General features: G+C 46.6%; 1 protein-coding gene across 2 annotated transcripts in view; it reads right to left on the reverse strand.

Moving 5' to 3' along the window:
- Positions 1 to 23,621, reverse strand: part of pnpla7b (patatin-like phospholipase domain containing 7b) — a 122,239-nt gene that overhangs the window by 52,232 nt on the left and 46,386 nt on the right. For both annotated transcript variants that reach the window (XM_055660350.1, XM_055660349.1), the window contains exons 15-21: positions 22,191 to 22,268; positions 20,978 to 21,183; positions 19,531 to 19,662; positions 17,204 to 17,327; positions 8,436 to 8,549; positions 4,993 to 5,068; positions 2,081 to 2,233 (exon numbers count right to left, since the gene is read on the reverse strand). In XM_055660350.1, the coding sequence (XP_055516325.1) occupies positions 2,081 to 2,233; positions 4,993 to 5,068; positions 8,436 to 8,549; positions 17,204 to 17,327; positions 19,531 to 19,662; positions 20,978 to 21,183; positions 22,191 to 22,268 (883 nt within the window). The remainder of the gene's footprint in view (positions 1 to 2,080; positions 2,234 to 4,992; positions 5,069 to 8,435; positions 8,550 to 17,203; positions 17,328 to 19,530; positions 19,663 to 20,977; positions 21,184 to 22,190; positions 22,269 to 23,621) is intronic.

Raw genomic sequence — 23,621 nt, forward strand, 5'->3', positions numbered from 1 at the left:
TTTGCATATAGTTTGACTCTGTGACTCTCCCCACCTCAGTGCCGACAGTTCCTTTAAACTAAAGGGGTATGAAATGCTCAGCAGTGAATGGAATGCTCCGTTGGGCCTGCTTGTCAGGAGCGATTTGGGCCCACTGCTGTATCTGAGACGGACACAAAAAGCTGGAGAGAAGGAATGGGTGACGATTTGGGTCGAGACCCTTCCTCAGACCCGAAACGTCACCCATTGCTTGTCTCCAGAGATGCTGCCTGTCCCGCTGAGTTACTGCAGCATTTTGTGTCTACCAGCACCTGCAGTTCCTTCCTACACATTCCCGCTGCTATTTCTAATGGGCAAGGTGTCGAGAGTTGGTGGACACAGATGCCAGGTGATCAATCAGAAGGCACAGGGCTTGATTTTTGAAGGGTAAGAATTTTGAATTTAAAATAGGCGACTAAGGTACTTTGCTAAAAGTTTCAAGGCTGGGAATATTGTGAGGAAGATGTGGGTAATGAATGAATGAAGCAATAACGATGTGAATCTGGTCCTTGCCCTTGAGCTTAGCTGGGAAACTGAGCTCTTTGCCCGCTGACTGGGAACACGCATCATATAGATGGCTCCCCCATACACAGACACATAATTAGATGATGCTTCACTTAACTGTAGATGAGGGGTGAATGCACAAGGTAACATTAGAAGCCACAGACTTTTGTCACAATTGATATACACAGAGGAGGCAAGGGAGAAAAATATCACAAACTGTAATGGAATTTCAATTATTAGTACCACTTAGCCAAATAAAAACCCACTGCATACTGCTCTGCCTTTGAATGATAGCAATATGCACAATCATTAAAAAAAAATAATGTGCATTAGTAAACAGGTTAGCAAGTGTGATACCTTACAATGGGATGCTAGTTGTTCTGCAGAGTTAGTCTAGAAAGGTCAGATGGGAGATTTTATGTGAGATGGGAGCCATTAAAAAGTAAAAATAATGTGATTTTTAAAATTCTTAAATCACACCAAACCTTGCAACAGATATAAATTCTAGTTCTCATATCCACAGCCAACAACACAAACACTATTCGTACATAAGCAAGGCAGACATTAGGTCAGTACAACACTGCTGCACTGCCTCAAGTTGCAAGAGACGGTTGCTGCTGGTCGGTGACCTGGAGGGTCTGTTTCCGCGCTGTGTCTCTAAACTAAACCAAACTTTATAATTACTGTGTGTGTGGGGGGAGACAAAAGAAGGAGCCGGCGTGCTTTGTAACATTGTCAGGGCCGTAGGTGGCCACTATTTGTATACATTGTGTACGCAGCACAGAATCTCACTGTGCCTGGTCATATGGGACAATAAAGTATTCCTATTATTCCAAATGCACTGCAAGATTCTACCAAGCTGTCATAGTGTTTCCTCTCTGCATCTACAACTTTGGGAGTGCCCGCTGACTGACCGAGCAGCCTTTATTCAGGGTGAAATAGTGACCCATCAGTAGCTGCTTGTGATGCAGGAGCAAAGTCTGAATCCATAGCAGTTTTCCTCCTGTCCAGACCTCAGGGGAAGGAGGCCAAACAAGTAGCAATAGTGATTATGAACTGATGACCACTCCGGGACACTCGAGCTGCATGTCAATGCTTTTGCACAGCCTCTTATTTACTTCTGGGTAGACTCACTGACCATAACGAGAGATGTCACTCATGCAGCAAAGGCTTGGACAGACAGCAGCATCCACAATTACTGGCAGAAAGACCTCACTCCCCTGCTGCCTACACTCACTGGTTTAGTTCTAGTGTAGTTTAGCGATACAGCACGGAAACAGGCCCTTCGGCCCATCGAGTCCGCAATCCCAATACACCGCACACTAACGCTAACGCTATCCTGCACACTAGGGACAAATTACAACCTACAAACCTGCACATCGTTGGAGAGTGGGAGGAAACCGAAGATCTCAGAGAAATCCCACGCAGATCACGGGGAGAACGTGCAAACTCCGTACAGACAGCAGCCGTAGTCAGGATTGAACAGAGTTCTCTGGCGCTGTAAGGCAGCATCTCAGCCCCAGCGATTGGTAGAGTGGGTTATTTACGTGCATCTTACCTATGGCGCTGAGGGCGTGTCGGAGCTCCAGGGTGAAGGCGGTGATGGGAACCTCCTCAGACACAGGCAGGATGGCGACGGTGGAGAGATTACTGGCAGAACTCCCCACCAGTTCCCACTTGTTGCTCACCATGTGGATGCCCAAGCCACGACCTAACAACAAGAAATGGGAGAGTCGACCCAAGTTATGCAATAGCGACAGCTTCTTTAGTTTAGAGATCCAGCACGGAAACAGGCCCTTCAGCCCACCGAGTCCGTGCCGACCAGCGATCTCCCCGCCCACTAACACTATCCTACACGCATGAATGACAATTTATTATCATCATATAAGTGAATGACCTACAAACCTGGCTCCTTTGGAGTGTGGGAGGAAACCAGAGCTCCTGGAGAAAACCCACTCAGGTCACAGGGAGAGCGTACAAACTCCGTACAGACAGCACCCGTAGTCAGGATCAGCCCCGGGTCTCTGGCGCTGTGAGGCAGCAACTCTACCGCTGCACCACTGTGCCACCCTGAGCAACACACAAGGGTTGGGATTCCTGCTGTAGCTCGAAACAGAAGCACTACCCGCTGCACAAAGTGCAGGAGGAACTCAGTGGGTCAGGTAGACCCCCCAACCAAATGTAGGGTCTCAACTCGAAACGTCACCAATCCACATTGGATGTGACAACGCCTGCAAGAGTGCAGAAGCAATCCACTCGGTTGTTGCCTGGGATGGAGGAGTTCACTAAAGAGGAGAGACCAGAGAAGCTACATCTGTGCTCCCTGGGGTGGAGGTTGTTCAGAGAAATGAAACAATGAGAGGTATTCGGCAGGAAAGTCTCCTCTTCAATAGTAGATTCAACAGAAGGTCAGATTTAAGGTCAGGGGGAAGATTTAATAGAACGGAATATTTTATATTTATAGATATACGGTATGGGGCACCACCATCACCCAGACAGCAGAGAGTAACTGTAATACTCTGCTTGTGAGAGCGGCTGGAACTGGGTCGCTGACGGCTATGGAGGCCGGCAATGGATATTTTTAAAGCAGAGATAGACGGATTGTTGATTAGTGCGGGGGTTATGGGGAGAAGGCAGGAGAACGGGGTTGAGAGGATTGAAAGATGAGCCATAATTCAATGGCCTAATTCTGCTCCTGTCCTGTGACCCGATATGTCACCTGGTCCTTTTCTCCAGAGATGCTGCCTAACCCGCTGAGTTACTGTGTCTATCTTCGTTATAAGCCAGCAGCTGCAGTTCCTTCCTGCTTACTTGGTTTCGAGGCTGATTAGCAAGTCACTGAGATGATTATTAAGGCAGTTATCAAAACAGGTCACATTTTTCACCTACATAAATTTTGCACAGTAGATTTTAACTGTGTGCTTAAAAACAAAATAATTGCTCATTTTAATTCTAGTCAGGGAACTACATCACAGAAAATTTAATATATGAAAAACTAAAGATTCATAGATGCCGTCAACAGACTTTATAGAGTTATCAGAAACACATTTTAAGCCAGTTTCCAGACTGTTTTTATGAGCAGCAAAGCTTCTTGACAATCAGCATAACAAAGTCTAGATTTGATCAAATCTGCTCATCCTACTAAAAATAAATCATCTAACCTTTCAAAAAATGTATTTGCAAACATACTTCAGCTTTGTGGCATCAGGTATGTCACTCCACACCATCAGAAAAATGCAGGAGCTCTATTAGACCTTAGAGATACAGCGCAGATAGGCCCTTCGGCCCACCGAGTCCGTGCCGACCCCCATACACTAGCACTAGCCCACATTTTAGGGATGATTTACAGAAGCCAATTAACCTACAAACCCACACGGGTTTGGAGTGTGGGAAGAAGCCAGAGCACCTGGAGAAAACCCACATGGTTAAAGGGAGAACGTACAAACTCCGTACAGACAGGACCCATAGTCAGGATTGATCCCGGGTCTCTGGCTCTGTGAGGCAGCAACTCTACCACTGCGCCACCGTGCCGCCCTGAATGGGGAGAATTGATGAGTTTGCCGCCCACTGTTAGAAATGAGGAAGTTCAGTGAAGTGGATCGACTGGGAAAGTTAACCTCCTACTCCTACAAGGATTGAGGTTGGGAGGTGATTTGATGGATGGTTTAAAATTATAAAGTGTGTGAATGAAATGAATAACAAGAAACGGCTCTCATTGCTGGAAATGTCAAGAATCAGCGGGTGGAGCTTTCAAGAATGACATGTTACACAAGGGCAATCTTGTTCATACAGCATCTTGCCGACACAAGGAGACGGGACAAGGAGCTGGGAAAGTGACTGACGGGATTGCAGAGAGAGTCAACAAAGGCTCAAAACCCCACACCCATCTCATTTGCCTTTATAGGCCTAGGAACGCAATTCCTCAGAACGGGAGTTTTAGAATGAATGGGTCGACTGGGCTTGGATTCACTGGAATCTAGAAAGATGAGAGGGGGTCTCACCCGCTGAGTTTCTCCAGCATTTTTATCTACCTTCGAATTTTCCAGCATCTGCAGTTCCTTCTTAAACAACTGAATCTGGTGGTGTGTTTTCACCACTTCTATACCTTTTGCCCGATGGGAGAGGGGAGACAAGGGAGTGCCCAGGGTGCAACTGATGATGCTGCTGGCCTTGCCGAGGCAGCGTGAGGTGTAGATGGAGTCAATGGCAGGGAGCTTCCTTTGTTCCAACAATTTCAACTAATGTCATTTAACAACAATTGTAATCGATTCATGGATAGGACAAATTTGAAGGGATATGGACCAAACGTGGCCAGGTGGGACTAGTGTAGCTGGCGCATGTTGGCCGTTGTGGGCAAGTTGGGCCTGTATCCAACCTCTATACCGCTCTGTCTCTATGACTCTCTGAGTGAACAATTGTAATTCAGAGAGGGGGGGGAGGGGGGGAGGTCAGATTATTGCCGGTCTTTACCTGCTAATGGACAACTGACTTGCTGCAAGTTGCCCAAGATCTTCTGACCCAACAGATGAATAAGTCGTGTCACCACCTGTAAAACAAACATGGGCAGATTAAACGGGGCAGTCTGTGATGTTCACTGCAATTCCTGCTTCATCAACATTGCCATCTGTAAAGCAAATTGAATAATAGTTCGTTGAAGTTCCCATTTATTGTCACTTGCACCAATTAATGTCCAGTTACCGTGCACCATACAAGTAACGCAACACAATACACAATACAACATCCACAGTCATCACAGTGCTGGAAGGCAATAAACTTCAGTCAGTCTTCCTCCATTTGCTCACAAGTGTTTGGGGCCTTGGCCCTCTGCAGTTGCCACTATGGACGGCCCGATGTACAAGCCCTCTTGTCCGGATGATGGAAGCTCCGACGTCAGGGCCGATCAAACACATAAATAATATATGAATGCACATCACACCTCTACTTCCTTAGTAGACTGAGGACATTCGGCATGTCTCCAATGACTGGTACAGACTTCTACAGATGCACCACAGAGAGCATTCTGTCCAGTTGCATCACAGCTTGGCTTGTGAACAGCAAGAACTTGCAGAGAATAGTAACTGTAGCCCGGTCTATCACACAGCCCAGACTTCCCATCGCAGACTCCATCTACACTTCATGCTGCCTCAGAAAAACAGACAACATAATCAAAGACTTGTCCCACCCCGGTCATTCCTTCTTCTCCCTGCTCCCATAAGGCAATGGTACAGAAGCTGGAACGGGTGCCTGTCTCCACGCTGTGTCTCTAAGGTCTAAGGACTGCTGACTTTGCATGACACTTCCTCTGTCAGTATCACAATCAACTATCCACTCCTATAATAATAATAATAATAATAATAATAATAATAATAATAATAATAATAATAATATATTTTATTGTCACTGCACGTTAGTGCAATGAGATTTATTATGCAGCTTCCAACCGATGTAAAAGTAAAATAAAATAAAATAAATAAGCTGTGTGACGTGACCATCCGAGGGAGACAGTCCAGGGGGGATGGGGGGCACTCAGCAGGGCCGGTTCAGAGCCGCTATAGCTCTGGGGATGAAGCTTTTTCTGAGTCTGGAGGTTCGGGCGTAGAAGGCCTTGTAATGTCTGCCGGAGGGAAGTAGTTCGAACAGTCCGTTACAAGGGTGTGAGGAGTCTTTATGGATGCTGACGGCCTTCCTGAGGCACCATATGTGATAGATGCCCTCCAAGGCTGGTAGTTGTGTCCCAATGATCCTCTGCGCTCTGTGGACGACGCGCTGAAGAGCTCTACTCTCCGCCTCCGTGCAGCTGAGATACCACACAGAGATGCCATACGTTAATATGCTCTCTGTGGTGCAGCGGTAGAAGGTTGTCAGCAGCTGTTGGGGCAGACCAGTCTTTTTTAATGTCCTCAGGAAGAACAGTCGTTGCTGTGCCTTCTTGACCAGCGCAGCGGTGTTGGTGGACCATGTGAGGTCCTCTGAAATGTGAGTGCCCAGAAACTTAAAGCTGGACACTCTCTCCACACTTTCCCCGTAAATGGAGATTGGGGCGTATTCTCCATTATGGGACCTCCTGAAGTCAATAATCAGCTCCTTGGTCTTGGAGGTGTTTAGTGACAAGTTGTTACGTGCGCACCAGTCCGCCAGGTTCTGCACCTCCGCCCTGTATTTTGTTTCATCACCATTGGTGATCAGCCCAATCACTGTTGTGTTGTCTGCAAACTTCACGATGGTGTTGGTGTCGAATGCAGGAACACAGTCGTGAGTGAAGAGGGAGTAGAGCATGGGGCTTAGTACACAGCCCTGTGGTGTGCCGGTGCTCAGGGTGATAGTGGAGGACAGTTGCAGGCCCAGTCTCACTGCCTGTGGTCGCTCCATCAGAAAGTTCAGGATCCAATCGCATATCGGCGAGCTGAGGCCTAGCTGGTGGAGTTTGGTGGTGAGCTTGGTGGGGATGACCGTATTGAATGCAGAGCTATAGTCAACGAAGAGCATCCTCACGTACGTGCCGTGTCTGTCCAGGTGAGTCAGGACAGTGTGAAGAGCCAGAGAGATGGCATCCTCTGTTGATCTATTTGCCCTGTATGCAAATTGATGAGAGTCCAGTGAGGCAGGGATGCTGGATTTGATATGGGAGAGGACCAGCCTTTCGAAGCACTTCATTGGGATTGGAGTTAGGGCAACCGGGCGGCAGTCGTTCAGGTTGGTGACTTTAGACTTTTTCGGCACCGGCACTATGGTGGCTGGTTTAGGCACTTGGGGACCGTTGCCAGAGATAAAGACAGATTGAAGATTCTCGTGAATCGCCAACTCCTGACCAAGGTCATCCAACATCCCACCCTTCCAATAAGCTGCAAACTGGTTCATTTATAGTGATCGACAAGACAAACTGGCAGCAATCTCAGCTTCACAGATGGAGGTTTGTGCAGACCACACGCCTACCAATTTCTGAAACACTTTATTCAGCAAAACAACCAAAGACGAGTGCTTCAGCAGTAAAACAAAATGACTCAGGCCACTGTTACCGTGGAAACAATGCCTCTTGCCGAGCACTGGGAATAAAATGCTTGCAGAAATGTCACATGCATCATTCAAATGTGCCTACATAGATGTAACATGTAGAAATGTCACATGCATCATACAAATGCAGCTGCATATAAACTCCAATCATTATGGTAGTAACTGCGCCGCTTACTATCCTGAAGTTGTATATACGAACGCAGATAATTGAAATGAAGAATGACTTAATGAGTGATCCCAGTGAGCTTCACCTGAAACTTAAACATCATGGATGGGGGGGGGGGGGGGGGTGTGTGTGTGGTGTGTGTGTGTGTGTGTGTGTGTGTGTGTGTGTGTCTGTCTGTGTGTGTCTCTCTCCGTGTCTGTGTCTGTGTCTCTGTGTCTGTGTCTGTGTCTGGTGGTGGGTGGGTGGGGGTGTGTGTGTGTGTGTGTGTGTGTGTGTGAGCCGGCAACACTGATGAAGGGTCTTCAACCTGGGTCATTAACTCTGTTTCTCTTTCCACAAACACCAGCAGAATGTGCTCAGAATCCAGCATTTTCCACCTGGCTTTCAGATTTCCACTAGTGGGAGAGTCGAGGACTAGACGCCATAGAATTAAAAGACGTCCTTTTTGGAAGGAGACGGGGAGAAATGTCTTTAGTCAGAGGGTGGAATTCTTTGCCACAGAAGGCTGTGGACGCCAAGTCAATGGATATGTTTACGGCAGAGATAGATAGATTCTTGATTAGAACAGGTGTCAGGGGTGATGGGGAGAAGAGAGGAGAATGGGGTTAGGAGGGAGAGATAGATCAGGCATGATGGAATGGCAGAGTAGCCGTGATGGGCCGAATGGCCTACTTCTGCTCCTATCACATGATCTAAGTGACGACCTGCCTCACTTCTGTTGGAGAGATGTTCTTACCTGTGGGTATCTTCGCTTGATAGAGTTCAAGGCCCCCTCGGGAAGCTTGGCTAGTTCAGAGTCTCTCACCGCATGTACAGTGGTGGCGGAGGGCTGGCGTGTCAGGGCTTCCACCTGTGGTGGCGATGGGAGACAGAATGAAAACATGAACTATTGGCAAGGAAATACATTTTAGCATCTAACTTGCCACATTCACATTTAGCAGTAATATTAGAGAATAGATAATATTAATGGTCGCATTGATAGCCCAGGGTCAAAACATTTATTATTTAATCACTTTGAAAAACCACATCATGTTATACAAATTAACTAAGGATACTGGTTTATCACCAGGGTAGACACAAAATGCTGGAGTAACTCAGTGGGTCAGGCAGCATCTCTGGAGAAAACAGATAGGCGATGTTTCGGGTCTGGACCCTTCTTCAGACTCAAGAAGTTTAAGTCTGAAGAAGTCTGAAAAACGTCACCTATGTATTTTATCATACAGAGATGCTGCCTGACCCCCCCCCCCCCCCCCCCCCCCCCCCCCCCCCCCCCCCCCCCCCAGAGTTTCTCCAGTACTTTGTATCTATCTTTGGTGTCACTTGTGTCTTAATATCTCCATAGTTTGGAATACCCAGGCCTGCATCAATTACTGGAGATGTTCAACTCTGGGCAACAGGAACTCCAGGATATAAACTTGAAGTAACTGTGGATTAGTTTGAAACCAGCCCAGATGAATGGAACAAATACTTATCTGCTGATGTTCTGGGTATGAAAGGGAAAGGAGGTTGCTGCAGTTCCAAGCCAGTTACTAGTGCAGAGGAACACATCTTGTTGGAAGCTGGAGATGTAACACTTTTAACGGCCACTTATGAGAAGCACATTTGCTGTACTAACCACTTACTGATGCCTTCCCTAACATAAATAATTGTACAAATGCTAGTTTAACAAACAAGTTACTGTCATAAAGTCATGCAGCGTGCCCTTGTTTTTACATTTAATATCTCTTGATAACATGATGCTGGGAATTAAATCACCCACAAGCTAGCCTTTCACATAAACCCTAAAGCCCTATGATCATCCGCAATGCAGTACAACCATATCTTGACATTATTCCCAACGCTGTTTTACGTCAGGTCTTATCAATGTAAAGGTAGGGGTCAAGGAAAGAGCATTCACGTCGTGGCCATGTTTCCACCAATCTTCCCAGCACCACCACCACCACACAGAAGAAGCAGCACAATTTCTAATATTGTGATGTGAACTCGATAAGAAGAATGTAAAGGTACAAAGGGCAGAATGACAGCAGGTAATCTGCCACATTCTTGTCACAATTCACAATATCTGCAAATGTAGGTAGATTGTGTAGGAAAGAACTGCAGATGCTGGTTTACACTGAAGATAGACACTAACTCAGCGGGTCAGGCAGCGTTTCTGGAGAGAAGAAATGGGTGAAGTTTCAGATCTGAAGAAAATGTCTTGGTCCGAAACGTCACCCAGATTTGGGGCCATTTTCTGACGGTTTTCCAGATGCAAAAGTTTTAATAGCCTTTTTCTCCGATCACTTTCTTTGGAAAAGCTCTAGACAATAGACAATAGGTACAGGAGTAGGCCATTCGGTCCTTCAAGCCAGCACCGCCATTCACTGTGATGATGGCTGAACATCCACATTCAGTACCCCGTTCCTGCCATCTCTCCATATCCCCCGAGTCCACTATCTTTAAGAGCTCTATCTAACTCTCTCTTGAAAGCATCCAGAGAACCGGCCTCCGCTGCCTTCTCATTCACAACTCTCTGGGTGAAAACGTTTTTCCTCATCTCCGTTCTAAATAGCCGAACCCTTATTCTTAAACTGTGGCCCCTGGTTGTGGAGTCCCCCAACATCGGGAACTTGTTTCCTGCCTCTCGTGTGTCCAAACCCTAAAAATCTTATATGTTTCAATACGATCCCCTCTCATCCTACTAAATTCCAGAATATACAAGCCCAGCCGCTCCATTCTATCAATATATGACAGTCCCACCATCCTGGGAATTAACCTGGTGAACCTACGCTCTAGATAAGAAGCCAATGACAGTTCTGGGCCAAACACTCGTGGATAAACCAGCATCTGCAGCTTTCCTACACTCGTGTCTACGTGATTGCTAGCATCTTACATCCTTTTTTTGCTATTAACCTACATCCTGGGGGCTTTTACTTTGAGCTCTCACCTTGATTTGAGAAGTGGAAAATGAAAAATGAAATCTCTCGTGCAGCCATTTACACCCCTTCACAGCAGCTCAAGCAAGAAAGCACCGTGACTGTAGTCATGTAGTGAATGTCGCACCAAACCCGTCATAGCTACTAGCAGATAATTAGCTTAGAGATCTAGCGTGGAAACAGGCCCTTCGGCCCGAGTCCACACCGACCAGTGATCCTCGCACATTAACACTAACACACGCACGCGCACGCACGCACTCGCACACGCACACGCGGCAATTTACAATCTTTACCAAAGCCAATGAACCTACAAACCTGTACGTCGTTTGAGTGTGGGAGGAAAGCGGAGATCCCGGGGAAACCCACGCAGGTCACGGGGAGAACGTACAAACCGTACACACTGCACGTGTGGTTAGGATGGAACCCGGGTCTCTGGCGCTGCGAGGCAGCAACTCTACCGCTGCACCACCGTGCCGCCCCTTGTTTTAATAATGAAGAGCAATTTCCCAACCAGTCCTACGGACTTCTAACGTGACACATCACGTAGCAACTACCCACATGACACAGCACAGTGGTGCAGCGGTAGAGTTGCTGCCTCACCGCACCAGAGTTATTACCACAAAGATGCCGTCTGCCTCCAAAAAACGTTGCCCATTTCCTTAGCTCCATAGATGCTGCCTGACCCGCTGATTTACTCCAGACCTCTGTGAAACGTCACCTATCCATGTTCTCTGGGATCATTCCCGTAAACCTGCTGCCTGACCCGCTGAGTTACTCCAGCACTCTGTGAAACGTCACCTATCCATGTTCTCCACAGATGCTGCCTGGCCCGCTGAGTTACTCCAGCACTCTGTGAAACGTCACCTATCCATGTTCTCCACAGATGCTGCCTGACCCGCTGAGTTACTCCAGCACCCTGTGCAGTTTTGTTTCAGTTTTGTTGAAATCCCCTTGTTTCTGCTCCTTGTTTCTACACCTTGGTAAAGACTAGACCTTGCAGCCAGTTAGCGGTCCCTCATCATTTACAGTGAATAGTTAGCAAAAGTACCCATTTTAGTTGAGATTAGGTTCTCGTCATGATCTAATAGGAACCCAAGGGAGAGAGTAATGGGTGTGTGGAACGAGCTGCCAGAGGAGGTAGCTGAGGCAGAGACCATCGCAACGTTTAATATGGATAGGGCTGGTTCAGTCTAGTTTATTGTCACGTGTAGCAAGGTACAGTGAAAAGCTTTTGTTGCTTGCCAACCAGTCAGTGGAAAGACAATACATCATTACAATTCAACCATCTGGTTTTCAATGTTCAGTTTGGATAAAAGTACATTTTCAATGCACTGAGCCATGCAATAAGCTATATTTTAAAATGAATCACATTTTTATGACAAAAAAAAACAAATGCAGAGTAAACAAATGATGATGTTTGAGTGATCGGAGCTGCAAACATCCACATGGGGGTTGCTAGGTGATTACAGACAGCATCAATGATCCCTCAACAATTCCTCCATTGGCAACTGATGAGGATTTGGTCTAAAAATACCCACTAGCCCAGGGCCGATCCAGGGAGCAAATGACGTATTGTTCAGTGGTTCAAATGCCACAGGTTGTTGTGGAACCTGAACCCACTTCATCCGTGACATTTTCCCCGCATCCTGATGTGGCGTAGACTTATGCAAACTTGAATGTCATTCTGGCTCACAGTCACAACAAAGCTCAATGCAAAAGACAAGTGAAGCCCACCCTTCTGTGTGAACGCTGTCATCTTTATAAATGGTTCAAAGGTACTTTATTGTCACATGTACCTAGCTACAGTGTTTAGTTTAGTTTAGAGATACAGCGCGGAATCAGGACCTTCGGCCCATCGAGTCCATGCCGACCAGCAATCCCCACACACGTAACTATCCTACACACATGAGGGACAATTTACAATTTTACCAACCTAATTAACCTACCAACCTGGGGGCAATTTACAGCGGGCCAAATGACCTACAAACCTGCACGTCTTTGGGATGTGGGAGGAAACCGGAGTTCCCGGAGAAAACCCACGCAGGTCACAGGGAGAACGTACAAACTCCATACAGACAGCACCGGTAGTCAGGACCGAGCCCGGGTTCCTGGTGATGTGAAGCAGCAACTCCACCACTGCACCACCGTGCATGTCATTCTTGCTCACAGCAAGCACAAAGCTCTGAAGCCACTGAAGACAGCAAGTGAAGCCACCGCTCTGTGTGAAAACTCTCAACGTTCAACGTTTGTTTATTGTCACATGTTCCTGGGTACAGTGGAATTCCTTTTTTGCAGGTGTAGGAAGGAACTCCAGATGCTATTTTAACACCGTAGATAAGACATGAAATACTGGAGTAACTCAGCGGGTCAGGCAGCATCTCTGGAGAAAAGGAATAGGTGATGTTTCGGGTCGTGACCCTTCATCAGACGGGAAGATGGGTGCACTGAAGCAATGCACAAGAGTTGCCATCAACATTTCTCACACAGAGAGTGGTGAATCTGTGGAATTCTCTGCCACAGAAGGTAGTCGAGGCCACAGTTCATTGGCTATATTTAAGAGGGAGTTAAATGTGACCCTTGTGGCTAAAGGGATCAGGGGGTATGGAGAGAAGGCAGGTACAGGATACTGAGTTGGATGATCAGCCATGATCCTATCGAATGGCGGTACAGGCTCGAAGGGCCGAACGGTCTACTCCTGCACCTATTTTCTATGTTTCTATGTCTATGTTTCTATGTCTATGTTTCTATCTTGGCAAATCAAGTCCAGTTGTAAACACTGTAGGGTCGTAACTTTGCCATAAAGGTCCCAGAGTCAAGGTTCCAAGGTCAGCCTTGCATTTGAACTGGCAAATGGGACTAGCCTAAAAAGAGCATCTTTAAATCACAATTATCATAAGATCATAAGACATAGGAGCAGAATTAGGCCATTGTGCCCATCAAGTTGGCTGCGCCATTTAATCACGGCTGACCTATTTTTCACAATTTCAGAGTTCGGATCATGTATCTTGTGTTTTATGACTGTTGGCAGATCAATTTCCTGGCATAAATAAAGTTCTATCGTATCGTAAAGGCCTTTTGAGCTAACAGCCTCTCTCTCTCTCTCAATAGATGACACAAAAAGTGTTTTTCTGCAATGTCTCCTTTTGTGACTGAAGAAGGGTCTCGTCACCCATTCCTTCTCACCAGAGATGCTGCCTGTCCCGCTGAGTTACTCCAGCTTTTTGTGTCTTTCTTAGCATTGCAGATTGGTTTGCAACATGTCGTGTTTCTATTTAGTAAATTGTTTTAACTCTGCTTGCTGTAGAAGGATAGACCAATCTGGGTTGAAAATATCTGGAGGAAAGTAAAACTTATTAATAAATAATTTAGTATATTTCTGGAGCCTGGAGTCTGATTGAGACTGAGGATAGCTCCTGTCCCTTGAAAGTTGCAGGGGTCTCTTTCTGCTTCATTTGGCAAATTGCAAGCCATGCGAGCCATGCTGAGTGGGTATAATAAACCCAGCAGTGCCATGGCACAACAGGATGATTCTTCCAAGATTAAAATGTGCTCTCTTTGCTGTTCCTGACCCTGGGTCAGTATAGATGCCAGAGACAAAGTTGGTCAGGCAGCATAATAAGTTCATAAGATCTAGGAGCAGAATTAGGCCATTCGGCCCATCGGGTTTACTCCGCCATTCAATCATGGCTGAACTATCTTTCCCTTTCATCCCTATTCTCCTGTCCTCTCCCCATAACCCCTGACACCCATACTAATCAAAAACCTGTCAATCTCCAGCTACAAAATATCCATTAATGGCCTTCACAACCGTCTGTAGCAATGAATTCCACAGACTCACCACCCTCTGACTAAAGAAATGCCTCCTCATCTCCTTCCTAAAGGAATGTCCTAGATTCTCCCACTAGTAGAAACATCCACTCTACCCAGGCCGTTCACTGTTCTGTACGTTTCAATGAGGTACCCCCTCATCCTTCTAAACTCCAGCGATTACAGGCCCAGTGCCGTCAAATGCTCATCATATAATTTCTGGAAAACATGGATGGGTCTGAAACCGAGTCTGAAGACAGGTCGTGACCCAAAACGTCACCCATCCATGTTCTCCACAGATGCTGCCTGACTCACTGAGTTACTCCAGCACTCTGTGAAATGCCACCTATCCATGTTCTCCACAGATGCTGCCTGACCCACTGAGTTACTCCAGCACTCTGTAAAACGTCACCTATCCATGTTCTCCACAGATGCTGCCTGACTCACTGAGTTACTCCAGCACTATGTAAAACGTCACCTATCCATGTTCTCCACAGATGCTGCCTGACCCGCTGAGTTACTCCAGCACTCTGTGAAACGTCACCTATCCATGTTCTCCACAGATGCTGCCTGACCCGCTGAGTTATGGTGCAGCAGCATCCATGGAGCTAAGGAAATAGGCAACGTTTCGGGCCGAAATCCTTCTGGAAATAGGCAACGTTTCGGGCCGAAACCCTTACGGGTTTCGGCCCAAAACGTTGCCTATTTCCTTAGCTCCATAGATGCTGCCTGACCCGCTGAGTTACTCCAGCACTCTGTGAAACGCCACCTATCCATGTTCTCCACAGATGCTGCCTGACCCGCTGAGTTACTCCAGAATTGGATGTAAAGATGAAAAAGATGTGTCTATCTTTGGTATAAACCAGAGTCTGCAGTTCCTTGTTTCCACATTCTAGTATAGAAGCTGTTTCTCCTTTATGACGTTTGCTGGTGGGCATGAGTCGGTTTGACTCGGAAGACGGGTGGTGAAGAAGCTGTGCCGGTCTGGGACCATCTAATCCACGCAGCGCGGAGTGGTAAAGGAACACAAGTCGCCACTTTATGTAACGACTCCACTTGCTCGTGAATCACCTTTACAGAAACAGCCCAGAGCTGTTGGAAAGTGGCAGCACATTAATCTGCAGTGCTTCAGTTCATCCATTTGTTCTTTAACACAAGGTGACTTTATCAGCACCAGCACTCAATTAATGAAATGCAAGAGATAAATCTGTGAGGAAACTGCAGAAATTATCCGCCTTTTGGACAGATAGTGAGTAACGGACCTCAGTCTGCCAGCGAAAGTGATAAAGGAGAAAGAGAAAAAGGCAGCAAACATCAATCACCCCTACAGATATACTCATTGACACATATAATTGCTAGTTATTCTAATGTTAATCGCTGTAAGTCAATGATTCCCAGTTTGTCTTGATATTGGTTAGGGAGTGATGAAGTGGGATGGATCCTGGCAGGAAGGCACCACTGGGTCACGGGCAGCGAGGGCCGACTGCATCATATCCAAGGGCGACGAGGAAAAACCACCAAAATTACTCAACGAAAAGCTCCAGTTATTTAATATTAAAAAAAGCCAGCTCTCAGCTAGGAGTTCACGCTGGTTTAAAACCAATCACATTTACTTTACATTTAGACTTTAGTGATACAGCGCGGACACAGGCCCTTCGGCCCACCGAGTCCGTTCCAAGCATTGATCACCCCGCACACTAACAATACCCTACACACGCTAGGGACAATTTACTATTTCACCAAAGCCAATTAACCTACAAATCTGCACACCTTTGGATTGTGGGAGGAAACTGGAGCACCTGGAGAAAACCCACATTCATAGGGAGAAGTTACAAACTCCGTACAGAGAGGACCGGTAGTCAGGAACAAACCCGGGTCTCTGGCGCCCTGTGGCAGCAACTCTACCGCTGCACATCTCCCATTCCATTGTTTTACTTAGAAAAAAAGAACTGTAGATGCTGGCTTACAAATGAAGGCACAAAGTGCTGGAGTAACTAGGGTGGCACCGTGGCGCAGTGGTAAGAGTTTGTCTGTACGGAGTTTGCACGTTCTCCCTGTGACCCTGTGGGTTTTCTCCGGGTGCTTCGGCTTCCTCCCACATTGCAAAGACGTACAGGTTTGTAGGTTAATTAGTTTGGTAGAAATGTAAATTGACCCCAGTGTGTGTCGGATAGTGTTAGTGTGCGGTGATCACTGGTCTCTAAACTAAACTAAACTAAACATCCTCCCTCGTACATCCTCCTCGTCTGTTCATCCTCGATGGAGAGGTTTGAAGTGAGATTAACTTAAGAAGCTGCGTATCTCCTGATATTGCACTAAACTCCCAAGAGCCAAGGGGGGAATAAAAAATGGCAAGAAAACAAAACTAGGCCCTAAGAGTTAAAATATGTTTTTTTTCCTGTGTTTCCATGTGTTTTTCTCTGAATTCTTTTACACACACACACACATATATATATAAATTATGAAATTATCCAAAAAATGGTATTGACAGTGCATGTTTCTATATATATATATATATATACACACACATACATAGTGTGCGTGTGTGTGCGCGCGCGTATATACACACACACACACAAACCTTTATACACATATATATATATATAAATATATACATATAGTTCATGTACAGAATGCAAATTTTAGCTTCATAATTTATCAATTGCAGAATGACAAGCCCCATTTCTGGCGCCACTGTCTGAGCTCACGTGAGCTAAATGCCCAACAGGGTGGGAAAGATTTCAACGTATATAGCAAGACTGTGCAACGATTGACTACGCACCACTCCAATGAGGTCACCGCGCCCATATTCTCCTGCCAGCTCTTTCTTCTTGTCGTCCCTCATGATCACTGACCGCAGCCGCCCATTCAACACGATAAACGTGCAATCCGATCTGTCCCCTTGCCTGCGAAGGAACCATAACAAAGTCATTACTGCTGTGCCCTGGAGAAGCTGCTACTCACTGTGCCTGCAACCAGTTCACAATCACTTCCTTGGTTTTGCTGGTGTTGAGAGCCAGGTTAGTGTGCTGGCACCATTTGGCCAATCGGTCGATCTCACTTCTATATTCTGACTCGTCCCCATCAGTGATACGTCCCACAACAGTGGTGTCGTTGGCGAACTTGATGATGGAGTTCACACTATGTCCGGCTACGCAGTCATGAGTATAGAGTGAGTACAGCAGGGGGCTGAGCACGCAGCCTTGAGGTACTCCCATGCTGATTGTTATCGAGGATGACACATTTCCACCAATACGGACAGACTGTGGTCTGTGGATGAGGACGTCGAGGATCCAATTGCAGAGGGATGCGCAGAGACCCAGATCTAAGAGTTTGGTAACCAGTTTGGAGGGGATGAATGTGTTAAATGCCGAGCTGTAGTCAATGAATAAACAGCCGGACCTATGAGTTTTTGTTATCCAAGTGGTCCAGTGCGGAGTGGAGAGCCAGTGAGATCGCATCCACCGTTGACCTGTTGTGGCGGTACGCGAACTGCAGTGGGTCCAGGTGTTTGTCGAGGTACGAGTTGATTTGCTCCATGATCAACCTCTCAAAGCACTTCATCACCACTGGCGTTAGTGCCACTGGTCAATAGTCATTGAGGCACATCACCTTACTCTTCTTGGGCACTGGTATAATTGATGCCCTTTTAAAGCAGGTGGGGACCTCAGACCTCAGAAGTGAGAGGTTGAAAATGTCCGTAAAAACTCCAGCCAGTTGGTCCGTACAGGTTTTTAGAACACGACCGGGTATAGCATCAGGTCCAGGCGTTTTCCGAGGGTTCACCCTCCTGAAGGATCTTCTGACGTCGGCCTCTGTGACTGTGACCGAAATACCATCATGGCGAATGGGGGCTCGGGAAGGCACATCAGTATTCTCCCTATCAAAGCGTGCGCAAAACGCATTGAGCTCGAGTGCTGGAGTAACTCAGCGGGTCAGGCAGCATCTCTGGAGAACATGGATAGGTGACGTTTTAGTCAAAAGTCTTACGAAGGGTCGTGACTCGAAAAGTCACCTATCCATGTTCTCCAGAGATGCTGCCTGACCCGCTGAGTTACTCCAGCACTCTGTGAAACGTCACCTATCCATGTTCTCCACAGATGCTGCCTGACCCGCTGAGTTATTCCAGCACTCTGTGAAACGTCACCTATCCATGTTCTCCACAGATGCTGCCTGACCCGCTGAGTTACTCCAGCACTCTTTGTGCCCTGTCTTTAGTGATGAATTGTATCATTTGTCCAATAAAATGACTGGATTTAGTCAGTTGTTCTGATCTGAGTTTCACATGGAGAAATTGAATATTTTGCAGTCATAATACAAGATGCAGTGATTCTCTAGATACAGCTAATGCCCTTCTCCAGCCAGCCCACCCTCTGGTACATGCATCAGTGGGGCTCAGACAGGCACCAATGTGAGTTGGGAAGGTAGAGGAAACACATGATACCATTCACAAGTTATAGGAGTAGGATTAGGCCATTCGACCCATCGAGTCCACCCCGCCATTCGATCATGGCTGATCGCTGCCTCCCAATCCCATTTTCCCGCCTTCTCCCCATAACCCATGACACCCTTTCTAATCAAGAATTTGTCAATCTCTGCCTTTAAAAATATCCACTGACTTGGCCTCCACAGCCCTCTGTGGCAATGAGTTCCACAGATTCACCACCCTCTGACTAAAGAAGTCCCGCCTCACCTCCTTTGTAAAAGAGCTGCCTTTGATTGTGAGGCTGTGTGTGACCTCTGGTCCTGGACTCTGCCACCAGTACATGGGATTGTTTCATGGGCCTACTCAGGCTAGTAGACAGTGACATCTTCAGCCGTGTAGATGCTCGAGCTGCTCTACCCGTGACCAACTGTGTCAGAGGATAACTTGACTTCCCCACATTGTCTTCAAAGAGACAATGTAAATTGGCATGGAGTTTGAGTTTATTGTCACGTGTACTGAGGTACAGTGAAAAGTTTTTGTTGCGTGCCAACCAGTCGGCGGAAAGACAATACGCGATTACAATCGAGCCGTTTACAGAGGAGAGGATCAGTTTGTGGGACCATTCTTGTTGCGAGGCCTCCTGTGGGACTATGAGCTTCCTGTGTACATCATGGACCACGTACCTGTACACCGCTCGGCCCGCTTCCACTGCCATCCAGTCCAAGGCAAAGTCGATCTGCCTGACAAACGGAGACATCCTCCTCACCACCGTGTGAGCCACGGGTAACACCACGTTAGGCTTCTCTCTCATGATCCTTTTGAATGGAAAATAAAACATTAATTCGTGCATGTTTAAGAAAGAACTGTAGATGCTTGAAAAATCGGAGGTAGTCAAAAATGCTGGAGAAACTCAGCGGGTGAGGCAATCTGAAGAAGGGTGTCGACCTGAAACGTCACCTATTCCTTCGCTCCATAGATGCTGCCCCCCCTGCTGAGTTTCTCCAGCATTTTTGTCTATCTACAAATGAGTGCACGTTCAGTTTTCACAACCTCAATAAAATCCCGTCTGTTTGCATTACCAAAGACCAATATTATTTAGTTTAGTGGGATTAACAAACTCATCAGGAAGGCATGCTCCGTCCTGGGGGTGGAGTTGGATTCACGGGAGGTTGGTCTTGGAGGGGAGGATGCTCCTCAAACTGCGGAGCATCCTGGACAACACAACTCACCCCCTCCATGACACACTGGTCAACCTGAGGAGCATCTTCATCAAAAGACTGGTTCCACCAAGATGCAGCACAGAACGCCACAGGAGATCCTTCTTCCCTGTGGCTATCAAACTGTACATCTCCTCCCCCTTCTGCCATGGGGTAGAGTGACCCCCCCCTCCCCACTTGTTGCCCATCCCCCAAGCCTTTCCACACTTCACTTTAATTTCATGCTTCATGTATTCTGTGTTTCGATGACAGCTGGAAGATCAATTTCCCTCCAGGGATAAATACAGTATTGTATCGTAGTTTAGAGATACATCGCAGAACCAGGCCCTTCGGCTCACTGAGTCCACACTGACCAGCGATCACCCTGCACGCACCAGGGACAATTTATAATTTTATCAAAGCCAATTAAACCTGTACGTCTTTGCAATGTGCGAGGAAACTGGAGCACCCGGGGAAAACCCACGTGGTCACGGGGAGAACGTACAGACAGCACCCGTAGTCAGGATGGAACCCGGGTCTCTGGCACTGTGAGGCAGCAACTCTACCGCTGCCCCACCGAGACAGCCTCACGCTTTGTGAAATTTTGAAATTCTCTCACTACATAAAAACTACTCAATAAAGATTTTGAATTGTTTTTTAAAGCAAGACGGCAAGAATGAAGTTGAAAGATTTTCCACACAGAGGGTGGTGGGTGTATGGAACAAGCCGCAAGATGAGGTAGTTGAGGCTGGGATTATCTCAACGTTTAAGAAACAGTTAGACAGGTACATGGATAGGACATGTTTGGAGGGATATGGACCAAATGCGGGCAGGTGGGACTAGTGTAGATGGGGCATGTTGGCCGGTATGGGCATGTTGGGCAGAAGGGCCGGTCTCCACACTGTGTGACTCTATGAGAGGCTGGAGGACTTACTCGTAGAAGTGGCACTTGGAGATACACAGGAAGGTGCAGTCCCGCTGGGTCTTGATGCTGAAGATGAGGGGCTCCCCAGTCAGCACCGCTAGTTGCCCCACTATCTCACCCGGGTGGGCCACAAACAAGCAAGTCTCCTCCTCCCTGTCGATCATTCGCTGGTAAACATGTAGCAGCCCCGACACCACAAAATGAATGCTGACATCCTGTGGAAGCAGCACACTGGGTCAGTAAACACATTCGCCAGACTGAAATGCTCCTCTGTTGTCAATACAGCAGCAATTCTCCTTCTAGGTCACCATAGCGAAACATATGGACATTCAGCAAAGATAGACACAAAATGCTGGAGTTGCTGACCTGAACTCAGCTGGTCAGGCAGTATCTCTGGAGAAAAGGAAGGGTTTTGACATGAAACGTCACCTAGTCCTTTTCGACAGAGATGCTGCCTCACCCACTGAGTTGCTACAGCATTTGTATCTATCTTCAGCGTAAACCAGCATCTGCAGTTCCTTCCTTTACAAGGAAATTCAGCACCTTGCTTCAACCAAAAAGTAGTTAGACGAGATTGACTTAATCTTATTACCACATAGAAGGAGACCGTCTTAACTAGAATTGTTGTACAGGTACTTGTAGATCATCGCTGCTAAATTACCAACATCGTCAAGTATATTTCATAATACCGTACATGGTGGAACAAGCAGGGGACAGGAACAGCGGCGGGAACCTCACTAGTTAAACTCAAACTTTAACACAAGCCGCACTTGCGCAGATAATGCAGAACTATATTTGAATTATAGAGTTTGTGCAGATCATTAGATTTTGAATGACTAGTCTAGAAGAATTAATAAACCTGTGCAATCTTATTGCTTTTGCTTTATCCAGTTGGGTCCTGTAACCAAAGTTAGTTGGGCCTGTAACCAAAGTTAGATGGGCCTGTAACCAAAGTTAGTTGGGCCTGTAACCAAAGTTAGTTGGGCCTGTAACCAAAGAGAGGCGGAGGGGCAGGGACTCTTTACTGGACTTTATCTTGTACTAAACGCTATTCCTGTTATCCTGTATCAGTACACTATGGACAGCCTGAGTGTAAATATGTATAGTCTTTCTGCCGATTGGTTTGCACCAACAAAAGCTTTTCACGGTACCTCAGTACACTTGTAATAAACTAAACTAATATTAATGAAAGGCTTACAATTAAAGATTGCCGTGTTCTTACCTGGTCACCTTGCCGTGCTACCACCATTCCTGCTTTAACTTGCTCTAGGCTCACCCTCCCATCCAGCAGTGACGGATCCTAGGAAGAAGGAGGAAAAGCAGTGATAAAAATAATCCATTTCTGCTCTAACCTTATCTTCTGTACTGCTCCAATTTCAAGATCTCCTCCATCATGCTGTCAGAAGGACATCTGATTACAGGCTGCTCACACTACAGCTCCTTGCCTTGGTCTCAGCATCAGAATGTAGCTCGAAAGGCAACTTCCAAATGTGTGGCATATGTCCCGAATCCTACACCTCCATGCTACATAGGACACCATTCTGCCCATCTAATCCCTGCTGGCTCCCCTCCCACACTCCCAAGACATGTAGGGTTGTAGGTTAATGGGCTTCAGTAAAATTGTAAATTGCCCCAAGTACGTAGGATAGTGCTAGTGTGCGGGTCGGCACGGACTGGTCGGCACGGACTCAATGGGCCGAAGAGCCTTTCTCCGCGCAGTATCACTAAAGTCTAATACTGAACAAATAGTAACGGAGATGGCAGCATTAACAAGCTGACTCAAGGCCTCAATACTTGCTCTTTAGATTGCAACACGACGGGTTTAAGTGAGCCATTATTCAGTTACATACCTGACAAGGCCACATAAACCATTTAGTGCATAGCTTGGCAGCAATTTGCAAAGAGCAAATTAGCTAAAGGAATGATATTTCACTCAACACACGACAGTTTTTACACAAAGCAATTCATTCTCATCTTTCATTCAAACATTCCAAAAATTATCCTCCGCACTGCTTCAGCAAAGCTAGATTCTCAAATGAAAAACCCGCAGGAGAATGAATGACATGCTCCGAGGGAAGATTCAGCTAGATTTGAATGAAAAAGTGAAAGCAAAGTGCTTTGTGTGGAAGACTCTTGGTGTTAGCGAACTATTAGTAAATTTGTTCTTTGAGAATCACTGCCAAGCTGTGCATTAATTAGATTAGGTCGTTGTGAATAATTCATGGATGGGTTGAATAGCAGCACATACTAGAGGTACGTCAAAGCCTTGAAACAGCTTCCTCTGGTCCAGGAACCAAATGTGACCGAGGGTGAACTCAGGAAGGGAAATTACTGCAAATACTTAAACCAGGTAGCATCAGCAGAGAGCAAAGTAAAGGCAATGTTTCAAGTCAAGGACCTTTCATCAGAATCATTTCTCTCCCCACAGCTCGTCTGACCTACTGAGTAGTGCCAGTATTTCCAGTTTTCATTTCCAATTAGGGCCACAGAGTGATGCAGCGTGGAAACAGTCCGTTTGGCCCAACTTGCCCACACCGGCCAACATGCCCCATCTACACTAGTCCCACCTGCCTGCAAAAGGAAGGTGGGACTTATATAACTGTCCTATCCCTGCACCTGTCCAAATGTTTCTTAAACGTTGGGAAAGTACATG

The sequence above is a fragment of the Leucoraja erinacea genome, chromosome 31 (genome assembly GCF_028641065.1).
Source record: "Leucoraja erinacea ecotype New England chromosome 31, Leri_hhj_1, whole genome shotgun sequence".
NCBI lineage: Eukaryota > Metazoa > Chordata > Chondrichthyes > Rajiformes > Rajidae > Leucoraja > Leucoraja erinaceus.